This window comes from Vombatus ursinus, unplaced genomic scaffold (assembly GCF_900497805.2).
Source record: "Vombatus ursinus unplaced genomic scaffold, bare-nosed wombat genome assembly UNPS02006779.1, whole genome shotgun sequence".
Classification (NCBI taxonomy): domain Eukaryota; kingdom Metazoa; phylum Chordata; class Mammalia; order Diprotodontia; family Vombatidae; genus Vombatus; species Vombatus ursinus.
Window position 1 is genome coordinate 6,249,878 of NW_020946557.1, and position 21,892 is coordinate 6,271,769.

The 21,892-nt window shown below is 36.3% G+C and overlaps 2 protein-coding genes across 2 annotated transcripts in view; one reads left to right on the forward strand and one right to left on the reverse strand.

The window, feature by feature from the left end:
• COL10A1 (collagen type X alpha 1 chain) overlaps positions 1 to 1,509 on the reverse strand; it is a 9,301-nt gene extending 7,792 nt beyond the window's left edge. Inside the window, exon 1 of the mRNA XM_027848681.1 lies at positions 1,359 to 1,509. Within this exon, the coding sequence (XP_027704482.1) occupies positions 1,359 to 1,509 (151 nt within the window). The remainder of the gene's footprint in view (positions 1 to 1,358) is intronic.
• The window catches only part of NT5DC1 (5'-nucleotidase domain containing 1), a 250,170-nt gene that overhangs the window by 48,630 nt on the left and 179,648 nt on the right, over positions 1 to 21,892 (forward strand). The gene's annotated exons all lie outside the window — the stretch shown is intronic.

The following is a 21,892-nucleotide window of genomic DNA, read 5'->3' on the forward strand; positions in this document are numbered from 1 at the left end:
TTTTCCTTCCTTCCTTCCTTCCTTCCTTTCTTTCTTTCTTTCTTTCTTTCTTTCTTTCTTTCTTTCTTTCTTTCTTTCTTTCTTTCTTTCTTTCTTTCTTTCTTTCTTTCTTTCTTTCTTTCTTTCTTTCTTTCTTTCTTTTTCTCCACTATAACTCTACCCTCCTAAGAGGCATTTTGCTAAAGTGGGTAAAGATCCGTTCTTAAAGTCAAGAACACCTCAGTTCAGGTCTCTCCTCTAATGTGGACTGTGTGACCCTGAGCAAGTTACTTGATCTTTCTGGTGCTCTAGGTGATTCTTTTAGACTACATCAAATGCTGACTCGTGTTGGGTAGAGAGAGTCTAGGATTTGCCTCTCTCAGTAATATAATTGGTCCTGTTCATGTCCTTATCCTGTAATGCCACCCACATGATGTTATAAGTATTTACTATTTTTAATAGAAAATGCTGTTTTTAAATAGAGTTTTCCTTTTTCCCCAAAATACACAAAAAATGTCAATATGGAAAAAAATAAAAGAGCTGTTACCACTAAATGAACATAGAGTATGTATTTATTGGAGAGAGTGACAAATGCTCTTCATTGAGTAAAGCCCCTAAAATCTTGCAGTATGTGATTCTGGAGTCACAGAGGGGCTTATTAAGCAAATGGATTTGTTTTATAAAGACATAAGCTTCCATTACTGGAAGAGAAAGAAACACCAGCTTCATAGTTGGGCTTCTTGAAAACCAAATCACTTTACATGGTTTATAATATGTTCGAAAAGATTGCTCCCAATTGAATGAAAATTCAGTTACATGTTCAGGTGTTAGCTGAATTTTAGCAAATTTAGGATTTATATTTGCCATTGTTTTTATCTTAATATCCTGGCTTCTAGTACAATGACTAGCATATAAGAAGGGTTTAATAAATGTTTGTTGAATGAATAAATGAATTAGTGAAGAAATTGTTTAGGCATACAAAACCTTTTGCTTAACTGTTCTGTCATTTATAAGTTGGGTGATTCATTTTGGTTGAATCTTTTTGGATAATTAATTTTTTTAAACAAGTAGGCTTATTTTTGCCACAGCATCATTTGGGAAAGTAAATCCAAACAGGAGAATTCAGAAATATTGAGTGTTTCATAACATTCCTGTGCCATTTCCACTGTGTATGTGAGGGTTGTTAATGCTATTCTGTAAACTTGCTTTTCTCAGAAATCACAAACAATCTGGGTTCATTTAGGAAATTGAAAACAATTGATACCAATCATAGGATTAATAGTTCTTAAGTAGAGATAACAAGAAAGGAAGAAAATCATCATAATTATCTAAATATAGTAACAACTGCTTAGTAAAACCAAAGAGGTATTTTGCCTTACCTTTACTCTTTATGGTGTAAGGAATGAAAAACTGTGTCTTCGGATTGGGTGGTGGCCCCTTTATTCCCGTAGGGGATTGGAATCGTTCAGCATAAAACCCAGCATGAGCAAAGTTAGAGATTAGCAGCAAAAAGGCTATTTGTAACAGCATATTCCCAGACTAATTCTGCAAAAAGAAAAGAATTATTTTATATACACACATATGTAAAATACATACATGCACACATACATATGTACACATATACATGTTTTGTCATCTTGATCATGTTACCCTTTTTTGGTAGTTCACAGATTAATTTTTAGTACATTCAGGTTTAATATGCTTCTTTCTTAGCATCCTGTTGAATGTACTTCTTAAGTTAACGGCAGTTCATGTTTCTTTGTTTTTTAAACATATTTCGTAGTTGTATTTTGAAACAGTCTCTCAGTGCTGTAGGCAGCTCACTAAGACTATATATCTGTATATAAGGGGCCCACAACCTACACAGGTATGCTTATATACCAATAGGATCACAGGGCCAGTTCCTATCTTATTTTGAAATTATTTTCAAGGTGAATAATTGTTGAAAATTGGAAGACTTTCTGTGTCTCATTTGACACTTGCATTGAATACATAACTTTCAAATGACAAACTCATGACATTTTAAACGTTGCTTGATCTTTGAAATAAAGTCGAGCAGAAGCTTCAAAATAACACTAAATCAGCAGTAGAACCAGTTAGCTCTAACAATCATGTCAACATCATTTCAATTTAGACAGACTAGTAGAACCTTTCAAAAGAGTTTTTATAGGCAAGACAATTTGATGTTTATCTGTATAGAATAAATATCAATTCCTTAAAGTTTATGCTTTGCAAGTTAAAATGGATGCTAGATGAATTTGAGTCAAATTAGAGACCTACCAGAATGCCAGGATTCTTAGCAGATTGTTTTTCAGTCTTCCTCAGTGTGTACCTCCACTCCAGTGAGAAGTGCAGAAGTTGTCCTTCAAGAATCACCCTGGTGTATTTATACTGTTTGTTCACTTGTTATGACACATGGGGTTAGCTCCTCCCAAAGAGGTAGTAAGCACTAATTATGGTGGAAAGTTATATTTGGGCAGACACACCAAATGATGTGAATGTCCCTTTTCCTTATGTTTCTTTATTGGAAAAAGGGACTCTTTGACTTAGGTATGGAGTCTTAGTTTAAATTGCATGATATTTTTGTCATTTTTCTCTAAGTTATTGTTCAGATATTTAGGGCTATTAGCTAAGAAAATGGTACCTTTTATATTTGTTGGATTATTGTTCTATTCAGGTGATCACTCATTGGTGTTGTCCAAATCTAGAGGAAGATGTTGTAAACCACATAGTCTTATCCATTTTCTGTATAGCCCATGAAAGTTTCAAAGATTTTTTTTAATGATACTACAGTATAAGCAGTTGTCACTTTTTAATTTGATTCAAGAAAAGGATGTGACAAACTTACAGGTTTCTTGTTGATTTTGAGGATTTTTGGTATGTTTGATAGAGAATTTAGTATTTGGTAAAAATGGATAAAAAAGGAAATTCAAAATTTATAGTAATTTACTTTATAATTATTTTAAACTCTCCTATGGCTAAAATTATATTCATCAGAAACAGGAACATGCATTTAATGTAGCATAATTTTTTGTGTATATACATATTTGTATATGGCTACATACATACTACACTACATTTTTAGATTCTCCCTTTGCCTTGATACATTGTATTCATCAATTGACTTTACATTTTACAGTTAAACATTGGTATTGATTTATATATTATTGCAATGTAGAAGTCTGTAGAAAAGCCTTAAGGATAGATTAAATTAGATTTGAAATCTGTTTGCTGTCCACTTTTTTTAATTCATTGAAATACTTTTACAGGTCTTGAAAAACACATCAAAAAGCATTCTATATTGATGAAAATAAAACACAAATATAGATTACGATAATGGATCCTCAATATAATCTGAACCAATATTATAATAGTTTCAGTATCAGTCAGTCAACAAGCATTTATTATATGCTTACTATGTGCCAGGCATTGTGCTAAGTACTGAGATCATGAATAAGTGAATAAAGACATTAAGCTTACAGTTTGAAACTTAGATAATATTTTGTTTCATGATTTTGGATCAAAAGATACTTTGAAAATAAAATACATAAAATGTTTTTTATGGATGGATTGTGCCAGAAAGGATAGGATTCCACAGAGAGGCACAGGTATATTATTTCTGTTTTTCTGCATAGTGAAATAAAGTCTCAATCCAAGACTGACCAGTTTTGAATGAACATTTTTAGCACCTGTGTTTAAAAGTCTGGCCACCTATATTAAAAGTTTGACCACATCTACAGGTGTGCAGTTTTTTAAAAAGGAAAACACAGGTATTAAATTAAAAACTTGCTATTTCTGTGTGTATGTGTGTTATTTTATGAAAACTTAGTCTAAGGAATTCTTATTACCTCAGTAGAAATAATGACCTTTACTATTTTGCTAATTCCCAGCGTTCATTCTTTTTACAGTTCCAGTGGGAAGACATTTATAAATATTTATGTGTATGTGTATACCTAGGCTCAATAATTCAGACTAATTGGGGTAATTATCAAGATTTCAGTTCATTTATTCACTAAATTTTTATTAAGTGCATCCTACTCTGCTTAGGTCTTCAAAGGTGAGACAAAAATGTAAGCTGTGGATCCTGCTCCCCAAATCCAATAGACAATCCAATGAAACAATAAACTAATTATATGATGAAATATTAGATTAGTGCTATAAAAGCTTAGATAATGATGAGGTGAAAGTGGCCCTGGGTAAGATAGGATTTTACCAATACATTAAAGACTAGTTAAGATTCATATAGGCAGAGACGAAGGTGTGTGTTGAGGTTAAGGAGAGACAAAGCAAAAGGGAAATCTTATATCTGGAAATGAGAGTGGTAATGATCAAGGAACAGTGATGAGACAAGTCTGACCCTGAGGGATGCTTCGTGTTGGGATATAGTAGGAGATGAAATTGGGTGAGTAGAGTGGGGTCAGATCAGGGGAAAACATAGGTAGCAGTCTGAGGAATTTGGACTTAACCTGTAGTCACTGAGAAACCAAAGGGTGTGTGTGTGTGTGTGTGTGTGTGTGTGTATACATACATGTACTGCTAATCTTTATGTTAAGAAATGGTGCAATGAACAATGGTTATTACCAATGAGCTTAAAAGGATGTTTGAATGAATGCTTAGGAATTTGCTAAGCCGATCCTTGCTTGTGATTCTGACTCTCAGACTTGTGGCTGTCCTTTATTTAGAATTTCAGCTCTAGGCTGTTTTGTCTGCTTCTTCTGTTTCCCAACAGCCCACAACTATGGCACACTGTTTGAACCTCTTTCAGGATGTCATTACAGCAGTTCTTCTCCCCTCTGTGCTCTGGTTGCCACACTTCAGCTTACCACACAACAGATGTTTCAGTATCCAGTTGTCATTTTTGGTCTCTGTGTATCCAGCCCAGGGGAGCGGTATTTTCCATGGTCATTGTTGCATTGCTCATTGACTGACTACATTATTGAACCTCATAAATAATGAGTCTTAGTCTTGTATTCCTATCCTGTGCCCCATTCAATTTAAATCAACACATGTTCATTAAATACCTACTATGTGCAATTTACTATGCTAGCAGTAGGGGATAAAAAGACACAAAGGAAACTTGCCTTAACTTTAAACATTTTACATTTTGAGGAGTACAGAGAGGATGGCATGTAAGGATAGAGATAAAGACTGACTCTACTCCCTGATCTTCCTGGGTTTGAGACCATTTCTGTGTCCCCAATGCTTTGTTCCCTTTCACAAATAAGTATAATGTCAGAGTAGAAATTGATTGAATCAATCTGTGAAATCATCTTACCCCACTCAAAATAAATGACAAGACCTTTGTCAGGTGAGAACATATCTCAATGGAAATCAACCAGTCAGAGGTGTGAATTGAGGTAGAACAATACCTGGACCTCTCAGTTGACTCAAGTCCTTTCAACTTGGTGCTACAGGAAGTCTGTTTGGATTGGTTGTGGAGCTGTGTGGAGCTTGTACCAAAGCAGGAAACTAGTTTGGAATCAGGACTTTGAGCATCCACAGCTTAGTGGTAGAAATGTCAAGTCAGCAATCATTTATTGAGCGTTTAGTGTGTACGAGTTATCATACTAAGCCAGAGAATGAATTGCTCAGCCTTGCTCTTCTTTTCCTAAAGTGTTCTCAAGACATCAGTGCCTGGCATCAGTATCTGCACAGGGAGTTGAGGATAACTTGGGGGAGATGAGGAAAGGCAGATTTGGGGCTTTTATAGGAGCCCAGCAGAAATCATAGCTAAGAGGAATTTCTTGAGTAGCCCATGAAGGGGAGAAAAGGACTTCCAGAATCCAGTAGCTCTAAGTTGCTTCTTTGTGACATTTCCCTAGCATTTAGCAAAGTAACCTGGGGTCCATCTCCAGTTGTCCTGATCTGTGTCTTGCCACTGTACCCAGATGGTTCTCCAGGATAAAGTGAGGCTGGTGACTTTGCACAGCACCCTGCCCCTCAATCCAGTTCACTTGCAAGTCATGGCATCACCTCCTGATGTCATGATCCTCTTTGAGAACAAAGGACAAACAACAACCTGCACATAGAGGTGCTTAATAAAGGCTTGTTGAGCACATAGAGGTGCTTAATAAAGGCTTGTTGATTGATTAATGTGCTCCAAACTTGAGGCAGCTTTTCCCTGGATTCTGTATGTACTTGTGGGAGGGTGTATCACACACAATTATTGGGGGTAGGGGTAGGAATTGTTTTGTATCAACTCTGTCATCATAGTAAATACCTGTTCCTAAAAGCTAGTTAAATCTGGCTGATTAATTGATAACAACTGATAACCATGGGGGGAAATATTCTGGTGGAGGGCTCCTGAGCTGTGGTATTAGAAAGATATCCTTCTTCCCTATCCCCACCCCAGCATCTCAGAGCTACCACTGAACCCTGAGGGAATCTTAGTAGTCAAATTCTGGGTACCTAACCTATCTGTATGAGTTGGGGTTGGGAGAATAAGTCCAGAGCATGTGCTCCAGTATAGCACGAGGAAGACTGAGGATGGAGGGTCCCTTCACTGGGGAGATTAGGGATAGCCTCATGAAAGTAGCAGCACCTTACCTGAACTTGGAAATAAGACCCTTCAAAAAGACAGAGATGAAGAGGCAATGCATTCCTGTTGTGAGGGGATAGTTTGTTCACACATAGCCTCTCCCTCTACGCCCTCCTGCCCACATTGTGCTGTGATTGAGATGGAGTTTCTTGGATCATTTAGAAATAAAAATAAAAATAAAACCCTCAGAGCTTTGTATGGCTAGGGCTATCAATACATGGAACCAGGAGCTAGGGTGCCAACTTTGGGGAACAGTTTGGCAGGAACATAGACTTCATAAAGGAGAATAGTATACTGGAAGTATAGGTAGAAGCCAGGTTGTAGAGGACCTCAAATGCCAGGCTAAGGGAACCACTTAAGGTATTTAAGCAAGCTAATAACTTGTACCTTAAGGAAATTGTTTTGGCAGCTAAGTGGAAGTTTAATAGGATAGGAGAGAGACTAGAATCCGAGAGACCTAATAAGAGGCCATTTCACTAGTCCGAGTGAGATGTGATGAGTGCCTGAGGCTCTGTGGTGTAATGGAAAGAGTGCTAGACTGAAATTTGAGAGCTTGGTTCCTAGTCCAATGTGGCATTCTGGAAAAGATCACTGGATTTGGAGTCACAGGACCTAGGTCCAAATCCCAGTTCTGATATTTCCTGGGGCCTTGGAGAAGTCATTAACTTCCCTGTGTCTCACTGCTCACCATTGTAAAATCAGGAACTTGGACAAGGTCGGTTCCATGTTTCCAGACGATTTAGCTATGTGAACATAGAATATACAAATGTGGTTAAGTATATGGGTATTTGCAAGCACATGACTCCTTTTAGTTTTTTCAGAAACTTGTAAACATTGGTGGGTATTTGTCATTCTTTAGATTCCAGTGTCTGGGCCCTTTAACACTTGAACTTGTGGTGTCTTTTTTGGTTAAATCCTGGGTATTCAACCCTTTATGCAAATATTCTACTTATTTCAGCATAAGGACCTGGCAACTCTTTGCTTTGTTAGTCACTTAAGAGGTCCTGTCTTGACCAAAATATATTGTAGCATCAGAATTTGTTAACCATGCCTCACCCAATTGTATGTTTAAAACTATTTTTATTCGAGACTTTTTTTGTAGTTGTTTGAAGTGACTAGCTGTGGCTTTAGCATGAAACTCCACTCGACTTAAAACAGAGTGGTCTAAGCTCTGTAACCTGAGTGTTTTTCATTTCTTTGAATATGAATAGTGTTTTCACAAATCTAGAAACCAGCTAATATTACTTCTCCTTTTAAAATTTTTACCTCACATGTTCCTTCCCACCTTAAGTAGCATTATATTACCACCTAAAAATTCCTGATAGAGAATAATCATATAATTATAGTATTTCATAGACTCATGAGAACTGAAAGGAACCTTGGAGATCACTTAGTTTAATGCCCTGAATTGTAGATGGCCAAACTATGGTTCACCTATGATTGCTCTCTTCCAATGTTTAAGTTAGTTATTTTTCTGAACTCTAAAGGGATGAATGAGACTGAACAACAAAAGCTGAAATGATCCATAGAATTTGATTTGTGTATTTTTTATGCACTTATGATCTCTGTTGTAACAATAGCCAAAACCATAGTTGACATTTATATAGCACTTTAAGGTTTGCAAAATGCTTTAGTACATTTTCTTATTTAATCTTTACAAAAATGCTGTCAAGTATTGCAGGTCTTTTTAGCCGCATTTTATAAATGAGTAAATTGAAACAGAAAAGTTAAGACTGCTTTCCATATGCCCGCCCTGATTCTTGGTCATTAGTGCTATGCTCCTCAGTCACTTTTGTTTACTTTGTATATATCCTGAATTTACTTATCTGTGACCAGTTGGTATTCTGCCCCCCTCCCTCCAGTAGAATGAAAGCTCTTTAAGGCAGAGTCTCTCTAGCCCCTAGCTTTGTGCCTGACACATAGTAGGCACTTAATAAATGCTTATTGGTTGATTGAATAAATGATTTGTCCATGATAACAGGATTGAAGGCAGGATTTGAATCAAGGTCCGTCCCCCATTTACCATACCTAGCATAGCTCTTTGGGGGAAAAGTTTCGAAAGGGGCCCTATAGCTTTTTATTTTTCTTTGTATTTCACTGGAGGCTTAGCATACTGCTCTGCAAATAATAAGCACTTAGTAAGTGTTTGTTGAATGGAATTGACTCAACTATTCCTATTTTTAAAATGGGATTAATTCATTAAATACCTTACTATTTCCCTAACCTTTTATCCCATTAGTAGTTAAAATGGGAAGATTGCCCAGAAACTTAGTAAGGATACTTAGATGCTCACAACTTTCACCACTGCCTAACCCCAGCACACTCCTCCTTATCCCACAGACTTAAAAAAAAAAATTAAAAAAACATTCATAGGTGTTATTGTAGACTCCGGAGTCTAAAAATGAGCTATTTCGATGAATAGTTTAATTTGGCTAGTGGTTAACTACCTGCTGTGAGTCAGAAAGAAGAAATTTATGTGTAAAAACAGGTGTTTATAAAAACACCTGAAACTTATTTCAAGACTGGGCCAAAGAAAAAAAGGACCAATTTTTCAAAAGGTCAAATCAGGACTTTCCATTCTAGTTTATATGCCATTTACTTAAAGAAAAGTATTTAAAGAGTTTTTCATTTCATGTGCCTTTCCCACCGCCCCCCCCCAGTTGTATTAACATTAGGTGCTTACCATGGTTGAGATGGAATTTCTTAGATGAGTTAGAAATAAAAAGCTTCAGTTTTGTATGACTAAGGATGTGGCCAAAGAACTTGGCCACCCAAGCTTTTCTCAATGATGTACGTCTGTCTCCATCCTGACTGAATGTCAGGTGCCAACTCCCACCTGTATTTTAGGTTCTGTCAAGGGATGAGAGTGTGAGTGAGTAGGCCAAGGCAGCACAGTATGGTAGAAAGAAGTAATGGTTCTGAGACAGAGGACCTGAGTTCAAATCCCACCTGTGATGCTTACTAAATGTGAGACTATTAATGGGATAAAAGGTTAGGGAAATAGTATGGTATTTAATGAATTAATCCCATTTTAAAGATAGGAATAGTTGAGTCAATTCCATTCAACAAACACTTATTAAATGCTTATTATTTGCAGAGCAGTATGCTAAGCTTCCAGTGAAATACAAAGAAAAATACAAAGCTGTAGGGCCCCTTTCCAATCTTTTCCCCCAAAGTGCTAAGCTAGGTAAGGTAAATGTGTGTTGGACCTTGATTCAAATCCTGCCTTCAATCCTGTTATCATAGACAAGTCATTTATTCAATCAACCAATAACCTCTTTGGCCTTAGTTTCCTCACTGTAAAATAATAATTAGTCAAGTTGGTCTCTGAGAAATGTGTCTAGGAAATGTATAACTAGCCACTGAAACAGATAAAGGGGGCAATGACACATTGACTCTTTGTTCAGTCAGTAAATTAGGCATTGACAGTGAAATGAGGCGGAGTTACCAGTTTTGTCTGGGATGCTTTGTTAGGGCTGAGGCTGGATGATCCTGTAGGAAATTGTGGAGAATTTTGTTAGAGTTATCAGAAAACCATTTCAGAGTTGGGTAGCACAGATTCTCAACTTCCTTTTTTTAATAACCTAGTCCCTTAGAAACATTTAAGTTGCCAGATTATGGTTGAACTGTTTACAAATCTTCTTAACATTTGTGGGTCTGTCATTAGTGCAGTTTGAGGTCAAGAGAGAATTTCGTTATTGAGAGTTAACAGTTCATTATTTATAAATGTAAATTCTGTTACTCTCCAAAAAAATGGGCTTATTTGAGAGAAGTTCAGAATGTAGTTTGATATACTTATTCTTATGTAGAAGTATTATAATATGGAATATACTCCCTTTCAATAAATTGTGGTTTATTATACATATATTATTTTTATAAAATATAGATTTCTTGACTTGTAAAAGAATATCATATGTTGAAGGGAGCATGTGTTTAGCCAAAGTTGTAGAACTCTATAGCGAAGTTTTAAATTCTTACTAACTCTTTAATCCTCCGAATAATCACATAGTTGATTACCAGAATAATATTTTTACTTTTAGATTTAGTCCTATTATTCTTCTCCGAAATCTTCAGTAGCTCTCTACTGGCTCTATTTTGTTTTATTGAATAGGTACCCAGCATCCTTCTACCTTTCCAGTTTTATCTCACATTTCTCCTCTCCATGTACTCTGGTGTTCTAGCCTAATTGGACTATTCTTCGTCCTCCTAATAGTTGATTCACACTTCTACCTTTATGGTTTGTTCACAATGCCTGGAATATCCTCCTTCTCCCTCATTGTTTATTGAATTCCTCCCTATCAGAGACAACCCAACTCAATGCACTTTGTTTTAGAACTCTTTATTACACTTATTCAGTACTTTGTGTTTTAGTTATTATCTATGTTCATATCTCATTTCCTTACTAGACTGTAATAACTCTATGATGGGCAAGGAATATGCCTTATAAAAACTTTGAACTCCCCTAGTACTTAGCATTGTTCTCTGCACAAGCTTAATAAATATTTTTGATGAGTTTGATATTAGACTTTATTAAAAAGGAATTCTTTTTCTCTCTCAATTCTTTAGAATTTGATGGTACAAAAGGAATTTCTATTAATTTATTTGGTGATTTCTATTACTACTATACTGTTTTAGCCTAATTCAAGTAAAAGCATTTATTAAGCACTTATTATGTGTAAAGGCACTGTACTGGGTGCTGGGAATGCACTCATTTCTAGACTTATCCTCTAGACTTCTCTTCACCTGCTATCCTGCCACTATGGAATATCTCTGTCCTAAGGCCCAATTTTCCTGACTGGGGACTCATTTCCCTTGGACCATTATTTTAAGAAGGCCTGCAGTCATACTTCATTTGATTCACACCAGGACTCACTCTCTGGATTTCTCATCTTTCTTCTCTTCTGTTGCTTTGCCCTCTACCCCCTCCTCATTCTTCTTCCCCTCCCCCCCGACACACATTCACACACTTTCAAGCTCACCTATAAATGTTACCTTCTTTCATTAGAAAAAAGCCTCCTACAGAAAAGATTACATTTTAATTGAAATTTAAAGTAAAGCAAGGTCTGTAAGAGATAACAGTGAGGAGGAAGAGCATTCTAGGCATGGGGTTTAACTAGTGCAAAGTCACTGAAATGGGAAAATGGAGTGTGGTATGTACAAAATGGCAAGTAGACCAGTATGACTAAATGTTAGAGTGCTTAAAAGAAGCCTGGAAAGGATGAGGAAGCCCAGTTGTGAAAAACTTTACATGGTAAACAAAGATGTTGTTGTTGTGGCTCATTTTGTTTTCCTACTTAATCTTGGGTTAATAGGGAGCTACCAGCATTTATAGAATTAGGGTGATGGTCATACCCATGCTTTAGGAAAATTACTTTAGGGGGCAGCGAGGTGGCAGCTAGGTGGCTCAGTAGATAGAGCACCGGCCCTGACGTCAGGAGGACCTGAATTCCAATCCGGTCTCAGGCCAAATACATGACACTTACTAGCTGTGTGACCCTGGGCAAGTTACTTAACCCCAATTGCCTAAAAAAAAAAAAGAAAAAGAAAATTACTTTGGCAACTGCGTAGAAGATGTATTAGAATGGGGAGAGACTAGGGTCAGGGAAAGTAATTAGAAGGCTATTGCAATTGTCCAGACAAGAGGTGTTTTGGGCTTGAATTGGGGTAGTGATGGTGTGAGCGGAGAGAAGGAGATGTATAGGAGAGATACTGTAAAGGTAAAAATGACAAAATTTGGCAACTGATTGCATGTATGGGGTGAGGGATCAAGAATGATCCCAGTATCATCAATCTGTGTGACTAACAGGATGGTAGTACCCTTGATAGTAAGGGGGAAGTTTCAAAGAGGAGGAGGAGGATTTTGAGGGAAAGATAATGAATTCTGATTTGTACATGTACACAGATGAGTAAATACAAGGTAGTGTGAAGAGAGAGAGAGAGTGCATTAATAATTAGGAAGAATAGGGTAGCCTTTGGAAATGGTACCTGAAACTGAGCCCTGAAGGAAATCTAAGAATTCTAAGAGGTAGAAATGAGAAGGGAGTGCATTCCAGGGGACTACCAAAAGCCTGAAAGCAGGATGATGGAATGCTGAATTTAAGGAACAGCTAGTTGGGCAGGTTGGCTAGAATGATATTTTGTCATACTTTTAACATGTTCAAATCAATTCAACTCTGAGCTGATGATTAATCCCTGTCTTTAGTGCACTTCTGTCTTCAAAAGGAAAAATGACTTGTACTCTATAGGGTTGTAAACGGTATTAAATAACCCCATGATTGTATTGGCATCAGAATTTTTACATTTTTTTGGTGAAAAAAGTAATGCTTTAAATTTAGCATTATGACCTATTTTGAAATGTTTTTGCCAGAATACTATCCTTTTCAAAAAACATTTGGGGTCACTCAGTCAATAAACATTGATTAAACACCTACTATGTTCCAGGCACTGTGCTAAGTGTATAACTTCAGATGTTCTCTATCTCCCACAGAAACTCAAACCAGAATAAATTAGTCCCAAATACCCCCCAAACAAAAGACCTATAGGTAGACAAGTGTTTCTTAGTTTTAATATTATGTTAGTTTACCAGTGACTTTGCTTAGTTAATGATTTGTAGTACCTGACATAAATATATTTGATTATTATAGAATATGCAATCAACATGTCATAGGAATAGGATCTAACTTTTAAAAAATAACTCAATTTACATATGCCATGAAGAACTCTTCAGAGGTTTACTTTTTAAACTTCTACACAGTTGTATGGGTAATATGTTTTACTACAAAGAGTAGCAGGTAGACTTTGATTAAAATAGAATAATGAAAGCTTAGTGTCTGACATAGAAAGTCCTCCTGTCTATAGTGTTGCTGCTCTTTGATGTGATTTTTCCCATGAACCTTAATTTCCTCCCCTTGGTAAATAGTTTATGGTTTTTTTTGTATATTAATCAAAAGAAGAAACATAAGAACAAAGGTAAAAATGCTAGAAAAATGTATTTGCAGTGTTTTGCCTTCATAGATTAAAAGCCAATTTAATAAATTGATAGCATATATTAAAATATACATATTTTTAAAAAATATTAGAATGTGAAAGAAAATATTTGACAAAAAACAAAAAACCATTGCCTAAAAAGAGAGTTTAGGGGTAAAAAACTTGGAGAATTCTAGAGTTCTGTGGGAAATATATGACCTCGTCAGTTTCTTGTGGGAAAATTTCCCAGCATGTTGGCCACAATTTTTAGGTAGTAAAATTTAGGAAACAGAATTATGTTATTTTGGATGGATCCTTTATTAAAAGTTATGTAGGTGAAGTGCCTTACACAAGACAATTTAGAAGAAATATGAAATGTGTGGGTTTCATCTTCAGCATTTATCTAGTAGTTTCTTTAAGAAAATACTTTAGGAAACACCTTTAATGATAAAGTGTTACTTTCTGGAATCTTGTAAAAAGCTTGGAAGCTCTACTATAATTTTTACTGTCTTTTTCCTGTTTAACAAAATTCCTTGTATTTCAAAGTCATGAAATTGTAGTGGAGCCCCTTCTTAAAAAAATTTGCCTTTACTCACCCTAACAAAGCCTACCATTGTCTGGTACTTCTCTCTCCTCCCCCTCCCCCCCCATCTCCTACTAGAATATCAACAGAGGGAGCTAATACTGTAAAGTTTTTTAGGCAGCTAAGTCAACAGTGGATAGAATGATGGACTTGGAGTATAGAAGACTAGAATTCAGCACCTACCTCAGACACTACTTGTTTGTGCCTGGGCAAGTTGCTCAATCCCTGTCTTCCTCAGTTTCCCCATCTGTAAAATTGGGATAATAATAGCACCTACCTCTCTGGGTTATTGTAAGGATAAAATGAGATAAATTTGTAAAGTGCTTTGCAAATCTTAAGGTACTGTGTAAATACAAGCTATTTCATTATTAGGCTTTTGATTCTAATTCTCAAACATTGATGTGAAGTATACCTGAGGCTTAACTGGATTTTTTTCTTTTCCTTTTTGGTGAGGCAATCAGGGTTGCCCAGGGTCACATAGCTAGTAAGTGTCATATATCTGAAGCCAGATTTGAATTCAGGTCCTCCTGACTCTGGGGCCATTGCTCTGTCCATTGCATCACGTAGCTGCCCCTGGATTTTTTGATGTTTCAGAAAATGGGAGAAACAGAGGATGGAGGTATTTTGCCACCGTAGGAGTACTATTATTACTAAGTTAATGTCCATAAACTAGAATTCTCATATCCATTCAGCAAATATTGAATCATCTTTGTGGGAATTAAAAAGATCGATATATGGCGCATATACAGTGGAGTTTGCAGCCTAGTAGAAAAGATGAGACATTTATGCTAATGACTAATATAAGGCATACTATGAAATTGAAGTAAGAGAGTTACAAGAGTATTTTTGGACTTGTAGGGTCTGTCTAATTCTGACCAACTGACTCATCCATTCACTGTAATTCTATATGAAGTGTTGAGCTCCCTGAATATTACATGTTTCATTATACGTGTAATAAGAATTCTCTCTCCACCCAGGTCAGACTTCTCAGTCCCTCTTCAGTCAGTCAGCAAGCATTTAAGTGCCTACTATGTGCCATGTACTATGCTAAACCCTGAGGATACAAAGAAAGGCACAACCCATGGTCTCAGGGTACTCCCAGTCTAAATATGCAAACAATCATGTACAAACAAGTTGTATACAGGATATCTTTGGAGTAGTCTCAGAGGAAAGGCACTAAGATTGAGGAAGACTGAGAAAGGCCCTTGCAGAAGATGGGACTTTAACTGGGACTTGACAGAAGTCAGAGAAGCCAGGAGGTGGAGATGAGGAGGGAGAGAGTTCCGGTCATAGGAGACAACCAATGAAAATGCATGGAGTTGGGAGATGGAATATCTTGTATGAGGAACAGCAAGGTGGTCAATGTTACTGGATCTCAGAGTATATGGAGGGGGGAGTAAGGTATAAGAAGTAAGGTAAAGGGACCAGGTTACGAAGGACTTTAAAAGCTAAACAGAGGATTTTATATTTAATCCTAGAGATAATAGGGAGCCACTGGAGTTTATTGAATAGTATAATCTTTTTTAACTCTTACTTCATGTTCTTCTAGACGACTAGGCCACAAGGCCAAGGTCTGTTCCTGGTATAATCTCCTGTCCTCTAGGGAATAGATCCATCACCAATTCACACCACTTTTTGGGTTATCACTTTTCCTGGCCCTGATATCCTTTGGTTAGTTCAACTGACTACCCTGGATCATTTATAAATGACCACAACACTTAGCACCTTGAACCCAGTGACAACTTTACTCAGGCACAAAGAAAAATTAATAAAATTGATAGATGATGGTGATGATGAAGATGATGATGGTGATGATGATGATGATGATCTAGTTGCCAGTTAATTTATGGAATTATGAAATGGGGTATGTATACCCAATTCTTTGGATACTTACTGGGAAAGACCACAATGGCAGCAGAAAGTGAGTCCACGATCACACTTTAATAAGGCGCAAAGGGTGCAGGAGCAATCAGGCACAGAAATTACACAGACAAGTGGCTAAATGGGTACAGAGTCAGATGACATGGGGTCAGGGATAGAATGACGAGGGAAGGCAGTGTGGGGATAGGGTTGGGGGCAGGGGGAGAAGCACAAAGAATCACTTCCATTACCATAGATTTTACTTGGGGCACTCAGCAGCGTGGACCCAGACGGAGATGGAAGAATGATCGAGGTCAGGAGTTTGGGGTCTCATTTTTATAGGATTTTGTGGGGAACAAACTAACTCTTATCCATGTCATCTTGGGGTTAATTATTAACATATCCAAATCCATCTCAAAGTTTTCAGGAAAACTTTAAAGTTAACTGGTCTACATTATCTCAAAATTGCCAGCACCATTTGGTTTTCTACTTGCTTTATTGTGGATGTCTGGAAATTATCTGCGATTTACCCATCATAGAACCAAAAGGCCCTGACAGCAAAACCTAGATGGCTTTTTATGATTTAGCACATATTACTTGGTTGTGATTTTTGGTTAATATGCAATACAGTTTGCAAATTATGTTCCGTTGATCTTTGGGGCGATCTCTGCATGATTTCTATGACCCTCTTTGCAGTCTTACTTCCTTTATCCTGGCTACTTATAAACTTACAATACTCAATAGAAGGGGGAGGGTATGATCAGGGGACTAGAATAAGATACAGTTTCAACATGATGATAATAGATAACGTAGAGTTCTTTAAGTTTTGCAAAAACACTTTACATTCATTCTTTTTTGAAGTGATATAACAAGAGAGAAAAGAGTCGGCAAAGGAAAGAAACAACCAGACCAGAGACAAGAGAACTATGATAGAGTGTGATACACAAACACAAAAAAACACATGTGCGCACACACACACACACACACACACACATATATCACCATCACCACCAAGTCTAACATTCTATCCACTGTGCCACTAGCTGTCTTATGCAACATTTAAATGCACCACTTTATACTAAGTCAACCCATAACTTCCCTAGTTTTGCAGAGTCCAGGTACACAAATGCTTAATAAATGCTTTATTTAACCTTTATCTAATATAATTATTATCCCCTCATTTTTACATTTCTCCTATGTTGGTGACATTCTAGCTCCTTTTCTTCCCTTCACCCCATACAGTCAATCTTATCATTTCTGTTTTACTAGTATCAGTTATATCTATCCTTTTTGTCTCATTCGTCACTCTTGATGAGAATATCATTGCTTCTTACCCAGACTGCTGAATAACCATCTCACTGATCCCCTTGCTTTCAGGTTCTGCTTTCTCCAAACCAACCTACATATTGCTTCACATTAATTTTCCCATAGGACAGGCCTGATAATATGTTATTTTCACCTTTTCTCTCTCAGCCAACAAAACTAAAAGCAGACCTTCAGTAGTTCCCTATTACCTCCTGAATAAAAGCTTAAGTATCTCAGCTTGTAAGGGAGGACCTTCAGTGATCTGGCCCAGGGGTGGGGAGCATGTGACCTTGAGGTTGCAGGTTCCCCTAATCTGGCCCTTCCCTACACTTCTAGTCTTTTATCTCTCTTCACACACCAAGGGCTTCAGTCAAACCAGATACTTTCTCTTGCCTTAACAAGTGCTTTTACATGCACTCTTATTTATTTCTCCTCTGCAGGTATACCTTAGAAATAATGTGAGTTCGGTTCTAGATCATTGCAACAAATCAAGTCACGTGAATTTTTTATTTCCCAGTGCATATGAAAGTTATGTTTATATTATATTGTAGACTATTAAGTGTGCAATAGTATTTTAAAAAAAACAATGTATATACTTAAATTTAAAAATGCTTTATCGCTAAAAAATGCTAACAATCATCTGAGCCTTCAGTGAGTCATAATCTTTTTGCTGGTGGAGTCATTAATGTTGATGGCTGCTGACTGATCAAGGTGGTGGTTGCTAAAGGTTGGGGTGACTGTGGCACTTTCTTAAAACAAGGCAACGATGAAGTTTACTGCATCAGTTGACTCTTCTGTTCAATTAAACACTTAGAAGTCATTGTAGGATTATTAATTGGCCTAGTTTCAGTATTGTTGTGCCTTAGGGAACAGGGAGGCCCAAGGAGAAAGAGAGAAAAGAGGAATACACACAACATTTATCAATTAAGTTTGCTCTCTTATATGGGTGCGGTTTGTGGTGCCCAAAAATAATTACAGTAGTAACATCAAGGATCACTGATCACAGATCACCATAACAGATTTAATAATAATGAATAAGTTTGAAATATTGCGAGAATTATCAAAATGTGACACAGAGACATGATGTGAGCACGTACTGTTAGAAAAATGACATTGGTATACTTGCTCAACAGAGTTGCCACAAACCTTCAATTTATAAAAAACACAACACCTGCAAAATACAGTAAAACAAAGTGCAGTTAAATGAGGTGTGCCTGTAGTAAGACATGCTCAGCACGTGTATGTTCAGCTGAATTGAATGAGAGTTTGGTGCTGAAATTCTCTTCAGACCACTGAGAATCCTACTAGATTGTTTCGTAAGATGCCTGACTAGTTGGGAGCAAGAAGAAGGAGAAAAAAAAAAGTGCCTTCTAATTCGCATATATTTAATTGGGCATTTTGTTTTTCTTTTTTCTCTCTCTATCCTGGAATTGGTTTAATGACATCTAAGATTCATTCCAGCTCCAAATAATAAGATCATATATTATAAAATTATATAAATATATTGTTTTAATCATCCATTATATTGCTATATTTGTTTATTGTTATATAAATATACAAATATATAAATAGAAATTATTTGTCTACAAATACACATAATACATAACACATATAAAAATATAATGATATATATAAATCCAAGTGCTGCGTACTTGAACTCTATAAGTCTTTTTGTTTATTGACCTTAATATCTTTAGTTTGGGGGGAGAGGATTTCCTTATCAACTGTGGCAGGTATTTTTAAACACCCTTCCTGTCCTCAATCTACAAGAGCAAATCTGAGATCATGACATATGGAATTAGTAGCATGAACTAGCAAGATCAAACTTTCTTTAGGGGTGTTTTATAGAACTTGAGTGAAAACCACCATAAGGCAAATAGTTTTTATATGTGTCAACAAAATTTAACATATATATCTTACCAGAAAAAAGGGTTCTGTCAAAGATAAATCTTGTATGTGGAAATACAGCAATGAACAGATTACTTTCTTATACTGGGATTTTGTTATAATGAGTTGCTCTAAATATATTCGTGTTTCCTCAAACGAACCAAGAGTTAATCATTATGAAGCACAGAAATACAGAATTAAAAGCTGTGAGACCATTTAGTATAAATTCTCTCATTTTACAGATGAGGAAGATCAGGTTCAGAGATGTTAATTTGTCCAGAATTGCACAGATGGCAAATAAGAAAGCTGGGATTTCACCCATTATTAACATACCTTATTTACTCCCAGTGTATTGATAATAGGTTAGATGCTTTTTCAACAACATGGATAATTTAAAGGAAAAATTTTCATATATATTTTCCTGTTGGAATTTACTACAGATTCTTTTTGTCCAATCAAAATTGCTTACAGTTCATTATTGACTATAGCTTCCATTAAGACTCTGCTTAAACACTGCCTTTTATATAAGCCATTCTTCATTCCACCATCTATGAGTACCTTCCCTGCCAAAGTCACCTTATCTCTGTGTGTAGGGCAGCTAGGTGGCTTAGTGGATAGAATGCCAGCCCTGGAGTCAGGAGAACCCGAGTGCAGCCTCAAACACTAGCTGTATGACCTTGGGCAAGTCACTTAACTCTTGTTTGCCTCAGTTCCTCATCTGTAAAATAAGCTGGAGAACAAAATGGCAAACCATTCCAGTATCTTTGCCAAGAAAACCCCAAATGAGCTTACATAGAGTCAGATATGACTAAATCAACGTTACTTTTGTCTCTATATCAACCTAACACATAACTCAAATGGTTGTTGATTGACCTTGTGAGCCATGGAATGAGTTTTTCCCCATTCCTTAGCATTATCGTTATATCTCTCCTCCCTTTATTGCATCATATCATGTGATCAAGTGGTTAATATTTTTCTTTAAAAAATGACAGATCAGCTGTCATCCTAGGCAAGGACAATTAAAAAATCCACTGTACTGAATTGTACATATTAGAGGATTTTGTTGTCCTAGGAGCAACAAAGCGTAGTTGTTAATCTGTTACCTTGTTACCTGTTAATCTGTACCTTGGGGATTTACTAAATGATTTTGGAGACATTTTGTGACCTAAGAATGAACAATGCAGATGTGAATAAAAGTGCACACACCCCAAGAAAGTAGAAGTCCCTGCCTTTTCTCCCAATGTATTTTACTAAATGCCAAATACATAATAAGGAGCTCTAGTGTATGAGTGGTATAGGGTAAGCTTCTTTTGGATATTTGACTTTCCTGAGGTATTATGTAATTTCGATCCATTTTAGAACAGTAAACATGAAACAAAGACAGCAATAGTATCTCTGCCCCCTGTCCGTCAAAACATAACATTGAAGAACACCAAGCTTCATTCACTAAAGCACATGCTCATACTTGGATGGTAAAAACTTTTGTGGTTCTCGTTTTCTCTGGTTTGCTATATTGATCTAAAAATACAACCCTAAATTTAGACCCCAAATATTTGTGTCTATTTAAAGCATTCCATATTTTCTTTATGATGAGGAACTGAAATATTGCATATTCCAGTATGGTAGTAAATAACTCTGACAGTTTACTTAAGAAATGCAGTAGAATCTACATTGAATGATTCTCAGCTCTGCAAAGAAGTCTAACCCTTAAGGTCATAAGGTAATTTCAGGAGAAGTAAATCAGGTTCACTCAACTGACGGCATTTTTCTCAGACTGCTTTAAGTTGACTATTCTGCTCTCTCCATCCACAAATGTGCCTATTGGCAGAGCAAATATTTCTCACAACTTATAATCCTTATTGAAACAGGCTGTTTTAACACAAGGATCTTAAATTGACTTTATAGCATGGCATAACATACTAAAAAAAAATATCAGAACTAGACAGTCTATAATGGTCTTGCTGCCAATAATGTTAACATTTTGAGGTGGTAGAAAAGTGCAACTTTTAAAGTTGGATGTTGTCATGGTAAAAGTACCACAGTTCATAGATTTTGGATACAAATTAGGTAGAGAAACTTTATTGTTAATACAAACCATGGAAGGGAGAGTTCAGTTGATTTACAGCATTCTTCTGTCAGCAAAATAGGCTCTAAACATAAATAATTTCATATCCATTCATATACAGGTATGTATATGTATATCTATGTATATATGTATGTATGTACCTATATGTGTATCTATGTATACATACACACACATTCATACATACACAGACTAAGATCGGTGGGAAGGACTTTCAGAAAAAAATAGATTTAGATCAACATCTTAAATCATATACTACAATAAGTTCCAAATGAATTCTTGACTTAGACATAGGCCTTTTAATGGGGGGAGTGGGGAAAGAAGGGGAAGGGGGAAGTGAATGGAGACATCACAGATATAGCTAGCAGGAGAATCCCTAACTAGCAAGGGATGAAGGCGTTAACAACAAAAAAAAAAAATAGGTAACTTTGATTACATGGAATTGGAAAGCTTTCACACAAAGTGAATGCAGTTAGCATAAGTAGGCTAATCAAATTTAGAGGAAAAAATCCTTGCCCAAAATATCAATGATAAGGATCTGATATCCAAGATATAGAAAAAAATTAGCACGAATATATTAGAGTAAGAGCAGCTCTCTAGTGTAGGAAGATTATTCCCTATCACTAATAATAAGTGAAATAGAAAAACCTGGAGTTTTTTACTTCACACCCAGCAAACTAAGAAAAATGGA